This window comes from Pteropus alecto, unplaced genomic scaffold (genome assembly GCF_000325575.1).
Source record: "Pteropus alecto unplaced genomic scaffold, ASM32557v1 scaffold40, whole genome shotgun sequence".
In the NCBI taxonomy this organism is placed as follows: Eukaryota; Metazoa; Chordata; class Mammalia; order Chiroptera; family Pteropodidae; genus Pteropus; species Pteropus alecto.
Window position 1 is genome coordinate 7,914,215 of NW_006431919.1, and position 7,670 is coordinate 7,921,884.

A 7,670-nucleotide genomic window follows, 5' to 3' on the forward strand; every position below is an offset into this window, starting at 1 on the left:
TATTTGCAAGTGCCATAATATTACTAAGGTTGTTGAAGATTTAAGTAAAATGACATATGTGAAGTGCTTGGCCCAGGTTCAGCTCCTAGGAAAGGCCTAACAGAGATTAGCTGCTATTATTTCTAACCCATCCCTTCTGTGGCTAAACTAGCTGTGTGACCATGTGTTAATTGTTTAACTTCTCTGAGCTGTTTCCTCATATCCAATAGGCACCATGCCATACAGCACACTTCACGTGATGGGTGTGAGGAATAAGGGATGTTTAGAAGACAAGTAAAAAAACAGTGTGGCAACTTTAATAAGGGTGGAGAGGAGAGAGATGCTTACATTAGAAGCAAGAGGCAGCCATCTTTGGCTTCCAATGATGGCTTAGGGTCCTGTCAGGTAAAGAGAAAAAGTCGTTGCTTTCTTTTTCCTGGCAATTCTAAATTTAAATTAATGTTCTTGTCAGTGATGACTGCATCTAGGAAGTGTCCTTCTTCATTTCCCAAATCTCATGTCTGAAAGAATGTGCCATTTAAAAAAAAATCAAACCCCAGCTAACACAAATCCTGCAGTAGACACGGGAGGTGAGGAGAGGCTCTGAGCCCGGTGGCCCTTGTTCTCCTCCTGCTTTGTCTCTCCCCACCCCTGACATTTTAGATTCAATTAAAAAAAAGTATTTTGCCAAACACTTTTTCCGTTAATTTTTAAACCCATCTGTATTCACAAGGAAATTTAATCCACATGTTTCTGATTCATTTACACGTAAATCATCCAAATGTTGTTTTGCAAGAGCCCTTTTGCAGTCCAAAAGCTCCTGGAGCCTTTTTCTTAAGCCCTCAAAAGCCATTTTTCTTAGAAACAGGAAGTGTCTCTTGCCAAATGCAGACCAACTTAAACCCCCAAAGATCTGGGATCAGCTTGAAATGCAGTCCCCCTAAGATTCGAGTGAGCCCTAGGTTTAACTGAATCAGGGAGCTCAGTATTTCAACCAAACCTTAACCTGAGAATTCAAGATGCTGTAGCTCCAAAGGCCAGGGGGAGGGTTCTTTGCATCATGACAGCTCAGCAGGCTCCACCTCCCTAGGGGTCTTGTCATCCGGGCTGCAGGTGGGTCCAGGCACCCTTATTAAAGGGAGGGCTTTCGGTGGGAGTTCCAAACCTCTACCAAAATCTCCTGTGTGCCTGACATTATAAGGTGGTCACCTGCAGCACACACACCCGGTTAATCGGGTGATGAGGCAAAGCCAAGCAGAAAACTGACAAACTTCCTGCTAATTTGGTCAGTGGGCTGAGTCAACATTTATCAGTTGGGGCCTGAAAGCATCCCATTTGGATGTCCTGAATTTAAAAAAAAGAAAAAAGAAAAAAAAATGATCTTAGCAGTGTTTTGGTACCTGGCATAATGTGTTAGATTAATTAAATTAAACCTCTACTAGGGCCACATTAAGAGTTGTAAAACAAAGCTAACTGATGTGCTAGTCCGTAGCTAACAGCTCTCTCTCTCTTTTTTTTTTCATCTAGAATACAGGGGTGGCAAACTCCAGTGCGCCGAGAGCCCAGCTGGGAGCAAAGTGCCCCCCTTGAGAAGGGGCTGAGGTGACGCTGCCAAGGGCATGCCTTCTCTAGGGTGGGCAGCGACTCAGCTGTGACCGAATGCTGCCCTGTGAAGGAATGCCTGCCCACAGCCACCAGATCTTCTGAATTATTTCAAGAGAAGGTAAAAATAAGGATTAAAAAAGGAAAGAAAGAAATAGCCCAATTTGTGCAAGTTAGCAAATAATTAAAATTAAAAACAAACATATCTGAAGGTGTCTAGGAGGTGCCCACGCTTTGCTTTCTTTTCCTTTGCTGGCTCTCAGACTTCTTTGAGAATAACGGATGCCATAGAACCTCTTTCCAGAAGGAGGCCTATAGGTACCTACACCTGGAATCTTGCATATTACATCAGGGGGTTATAGCTCGCTAAATCTCACCAGCGATTTCCAAAATTCCAGATGCAGAACTTTACTGAGGAGTAAATTTTAGAGAGAAAAAAAAAAAAATCACCGTTTGTGGCCTCTGAGCTTAGGCACCTCCGCAGAGGTTTCTTCGGAAATAAACTGCACTGCAGGACTACAGGGATGCTCCCGGGGTTGCTGGGAGCTGTTTTTCCTGTCTCTGGGCTGCAACCCTCACGATTACTTATATGGGTGAGAGGGATGAGTGTTTGAAGCCTGGAATGTTCCAGAAATGCCGCTGGCACATTGACTTGCCCAAGTGGGGCCCATGAAGATTTCCATGAGGACATGATACTCTCAGGAAGCAACATTTGCCAAGACCAAGGTGGCTTTGCCATCTTCTCCGGCAGCTGGGTGACCACGTCCTGTGACAGAAGCTCGGAAAACTGTGGGTTTGAAAGGCAGCGCCTTTTTCAATATGGTTTCCACATTTTGGTAAGAATAAGACAAAATGGAAAGTTTTGCAGAGCTAGGAGACTTTGGAGTGACAGGGTGGAATGTGGCCTTCCTCGAACCACCACATGAGTAAGAATTATGAGCTAACCAGAAACAAAATGGGAAGATCTTGCACAAATCGAACACGTGCATCGAGAAAAAGACAAGTCCACAAGATTCACTACCAGACTGCATGACATCCAGAGCTACGTGGGGCCGTCCAGCCTGAGCTTGAACAAAGTGGGGAGACAGAAAGACCAGTATGTGGGTACAGTCTCTGTGAAATTACTCTGGCCTTTTTTTATTTTTATTTTTCACTGCAGAGACTGCCTAGGACATGATCAGAGTTTAAAATCGCTGCATTGGGGGAAGGTCCAATGGCATGGTGACATTGGGGTTGTCTCTCATTTAATGAAGTCCTCGGAGGCCTAAAATTGCACAGAATCCATGCTCTAGGGGGCGTCGGCTTTGGGAGAAGGGAGAGGATGTCCCCACAACAATGAGCATGCTAAGTGACTCAAGTCTTTGACCTGTGCAAACAGACACACCTGGGGAGTCTAGGTGTGACCATTTAGAGAAAGATGGAAGAAGATTTCTCTGCATTGTTCTCTTTAAATCTGAAATACAACTTCATTTTTCAGAGTTTTTCTTGGGACGTTCAATGGTCTTAACATTTGGAAAAGGGTTCTGTGGGTAAAGAAGTTTAGAAAACTAAATGGAGTAGCCCTTTTATTGTTTAACTGCAGGATGTCTCGGAGCCTTAAATAAACTTAGGTGTGTCACAGATCTCTACTACAGTGATTCATTCAGCACCATTTTCTAGATTTGTTTGACCACAGCCTCCTAACTTTTTAAAGAGAATATCTTTTGAGACTCCAGAAGTACTGAGATAAGAGTTGCTTTGTCCTAAAAAGTTTCTCAGACATGCGGTAAATTGTCAAAGGTTTTTTTTTTTTGCTTCCTTGGGAGAGAGAAAGGCAGTTGGAATCACAGTAGAAACTGTGGATTATAAATGTGTGTAAATAATAGAGCCTATGACTTCCACGTAAGGACTTCCTTATTCAATCTTAGTTCCGTGGCACCCGTGCTCCAGGCCCTTCTGCTCAGGTTATCCCTAACCCTTCTGCTTAAAATGCCCCTCCCCCCATCTCTCTTTGCTCAAATCCTACTTTCCCTTCATCCAAGGCCATGTTCAAAGTCAACTTTCTCCATAAGACTATTCTGAATTCTCCCTAATTCTTTCCCTCCTCTGAACTTCCACAGCTGGGTGCCCAGCCTCTCCCAGACAGATCTGCCTTCTTTACAGTGGTGTTGTGATTCTTCTAATACAGAGAAAGTTTTTCAGGTCAGGATTTTGTAGTCTACATGGGCCTAGCCTGGTGACTTCAATATAGTATGGCCATATGGCACAGCGGCTTCCATGACATCAATCTGCCTGGGTTTTCAGCCCAGGCTCCTCCTACTTGCTAGCTGTATAAGTCTGGATGAGCCATCTTGGCTATAAATCTCAGTCTCTTTATATGTAAAATGGGGACAATAAACAGCCTGCATCCAAGGGTGGTTGGAAGATTGAGGTAATGCAGAAGCCAGGCTGGGAACAAGCCCTCTCGTATTAGTGGCTGTGACTATCATCGGCAGCATCATGTGAGACTGCGGTGCTTTTTTCTTGGGGAACAACCAGGAATGCAGTCACAAGAGGAGTGTAAAAAAGGGATGCCAGGGACAAGGTCTTTAAGGAGTTGGCTTCCAAAAAAAAAACAAAAACAAAAACAAAAAAAAAAACAAGATGCCAGGGACAAGGTCTTTAAGGAGTTGGCTTTCAAAAAAAAACAAAAACAAAAACAAAAACAGAATGAGGTACAATTAGCAGAGTGGTAGTTGGAGGTAATAGGCCTTTAAAACACTTAAACCACCTAAATGTGTCACCTCTAATCTTGTTTACATGGCCAATTTGCTTAACCAACCCTTCCTTTGTCACTTGTCCTGTCTTAATGATCATAGTCCTGAACTAGGTGGGCCCGGATGACACGGGTGTCACTGTAATGAGAAGGAGGAGAGGACAGAGCACTGCAGAGATTCCTGGCCCCCATTCCGTGCCCGCCTGTGCCCTTTTTTATAGAAGAGGTGGAGTTTAGGAAGCCGAAGTAACTCTTTAGTTATAGGTCGAGGAGCCCACTGTCACACCGTCACTTTTCTCAGGGGATACCCAAAGCCCCAAGCGGGACGCTTGTGCACCTTGCCTGGTGACTGTCGAGGCTGGGCGTGCAGCGGGCTGGGGCAGGAAGGAGGACGGCTTAAAAAAAATGTCAGTTAACTTGACTAATTTCTCTGCTCCACTGCCATCTCCCAAAGCAGGGACATTTGGTATGTGACAGCATTGGAAAAACAAAAAGTACCAGAAAGAACCTCCTGGACACAGGTTCAATCAGAAGGAAAGGGCAATGTTGTCTGCAGTAGCAAATCCAGATAAAGTGTGTTCCTGAGTTGGTCTCCACACCCTCCATGCTGTGCAGCTGTGTCTTAGGAGTGTGACGGACAGGTGGAGACCTGGCTGGTAACCAGAAGCGGGGGACAGTCTCGGTGCTTTTAGAGTCTGTAGACTTGGGTTAGAAATGCCCTGGGGATGACAAGTGCCCAAACTTTGTATGCGTCTCTGTCTTGAAGCCATTTCATAATTACTTAAACACACACACAAGCACACACACCCCTACACCACCAGATGTTCCCTAAATCCAGGAGGTGCGAAAATCTCAGCCTGGCCCCTATTTTCAGTCCCTTCCGGCTCCCTCCTTTGTGCACATGTCATGGAAAGACAGCCTCACAGAACGGCTGCCCACTTAAGTCACTGTCGGCCTGCGATACAGCGGCTGACCTTCCAAGAGCCACTGGCCTTCTTTCCATCTCAAGTACCACCCCTCGGCTGCTGGTCACAAAACCCATTGGCCACAAACTCCTGACGTCAACTCTGTGTTGAGCAAAGGTTGTGACTGGCAGCTCAGATATAGCGGATTTCCACTTTCCCTATGTTTTATCCTTATTTAAACACGTTATACATTCGTTATGTTCGCTTAAGCATCATATCCCTAGTTTGCCAGCTGAGGTGTAGTGAGGGTGACAAAGCATGACTTTTAGCTGAAAAAGTCAGATTACATGAGTGGGGGACTGCCCTTTGTGGGCATAGGCATTTCCTATCGTGAATCCTGCTGCCCGAACTGGGCCTCCACAGCCAGGCTACTTTCCTCTCCCCTCTGAGGAGACGGCTTTGCCAACGTGCGTCCACGGGAGGGGCACGGGCACGCCATGCCGGGTCCTGGCTTTGGCTGTGCTGGGCACACCCGCCGGCAGGTTTCTGAGCAACGCTTTGCAGATCTCAGGTTCCGGTGTCCCACAGCATCGATCCAATTTGGGCTCCATCATTACTAGCTCTACGACCTTAAGCAAGTCGGGCCTTAATTTCTCCATCTATATAATGGGAATAGTACTGACCTCATAGGGTTTTCAGGAATATTGATATAAGTTTTTCATTAATGTAAAGCATCCAACATGCAGAGTATGAGTATACATAGGCATAAATATACATATGAAGAAATCGGGCTGAGAAGTCCCAGGCGGCTATGCTACCCTCCTGACCCTTCCAACCTCCCTGGCTGAACTCCAGCAGTGATGATAGGCATGCTAGCCACTGAAGGAAGCCACCATGGGGAGCTGGGTAGGCCAGGGCCTAGGGGCACAGCCCCTGCTGGGTTTGCCTTCCTCTCCACTGCTTACTGGCTGCTAGGCCTGTGGGCAGGTATTTACTCTCCATATGCTTCCATTTTACCACCTGTACAATGGAGATCATAACAGTTCTCATATTTAATCAGGTAGATGTGGGGATTAAATAAGATAAAGCACTCTCACTGCGTAGCATAGCGCCTTTTCAGTGCTCAAAAAAGGGTAGCAGTTACTTCACCGATGTTATTTCCCTGCCAGCTGCCTTAGAAATCCTGGATATGCCCTTTTTACCTCCTCTGAGTAATAAAGTGCTTGGGAGTTAGAAAGAGGAGATAAATTTTTGAGCCTGAGTTTGAAACCAGCTTCTGCCACATACCAGCTGTTGGAAGCCAAGCAATTCCATCACCTCCCTAACCTTTAGTTTTCTCATCTATAACGTAGGACCTGTGAGTACCTATCACACAGCCCTGCTGTGGGAGACTGAATGAGGTCATGCGGGTCAACACCACAACAAAATGCTGGCACACAAGATAAACGTCGGAAATGCCGGACCCATTTTGAAAAGGGTGGGGCTTTTTCTCAAAGAACTGAAAGGTCACCTCAATTCTTGCTGGCTCCAATATTTTCTATATTCCATGATGGGGAAAAGACTGAACACTTTTACTATGAACCAGAATACACTTGTGGTGTTGTGGGGTTTCCGCTTCCCAGTAGTAAGTCTTGGGCCTTTGGTCTATGAAGCTATAACCTCGAGGCTCTGCTCACGCTGTGGCTCACCCCCTCCCCCATTAGCAGCCCCACACACGTTCACTCTGACACAGGCAACAGAAAGGGAAGGCTGAGTGACCTACTTCAGGAGAAGGCCAGTCCCGGGAGAGACTCTGCAGTGGAGAACTTGCTAGAGTCCACAAAAGACTGGTCTGAGTATGGCGACCACAGGGAATGAGAGGGGAGAAAAGAGAAACGGTGGCATTAGTAAGCGGAAACAGCATTCTCAAGCAAATCCCGGGCCGGAGCAGAATTGCTGGAGTTGGCAAGAGGACTGCTTAGGAACTCGAGCAGAGGAGGGATGTGTAGGGCCAGGAGCCAGGGCCGAGGAGAGTGAGCACGAAAGAGCAGAAGAGATGAGGGCAGAGAGAAGCAGGCAAGCCCAAGGCTGACCCCCTCGGTAGCAGTGACGCATCAGCTTCAGGCCCTAGGAGGGTGAAGCCAGGGCATCTGGTTGGCCTGGTGGGGCCTGGGGCTTACCTTGCAGGCTGTTCCCATTGGTGCTGGTGCAGGTGGGAGGCGGGGAGGCCTGGGGTCTGACGACTGGTGCAAAAGCACTCTTCTGTTTCACGGCTGAGACCATGTTGGCTGGTGAGAAGGAGAAGATGCCCGAGGAGCTGCTGCAGTTGGAGGGGAGGCTTGTGGAGGAGGCCATGGTGGGGCTGGATGGCACGACTGGGAGGGGCAATGGGAAAGCAGAAATCAGCACCTCTCCTGGCGTCCTGAGGCAAGGTGGCTCAGACCTGGCCCTCGCCCTGGCCTCCCTGCTCA

The 7,670-nt window shown here is 47.1% G+C and overlaps 1 protein-coding gene across 9 annotated transcripts in view; it reads right to left on the reverse strand.

Annotated features, from left to right (window-relative positions):
* EBF1 (early B cell factor 1) overlaps window positions 1-7,670 on the reverse strand; it is a 372,164-nt gene that overhangs the window by 4,140 nt on the left and 360,354 nt on the right. For 5 of the 9 annotated variants that reach the window (XM_015585196.2, XM_015585198.2, XM_015585197.2 and 2 more), the window contains one exon: window positions 7,380-7,574. In XM_015585196.2, the coding sequence (XP_015440682.1) occupies window positions 7,380-7,574 (195 nt within the window). Of the gene's footprint in view, window positions 1-6,982; window positions 7,052-7,379; window positions 7,575-7,670 lie in introns of all 9 variants that reach the window. The other 4 variants (XM_025043178.1, XM_025043177.1, XM_025043180.1 and 1 more) reach the window with 1 other exon arrangement.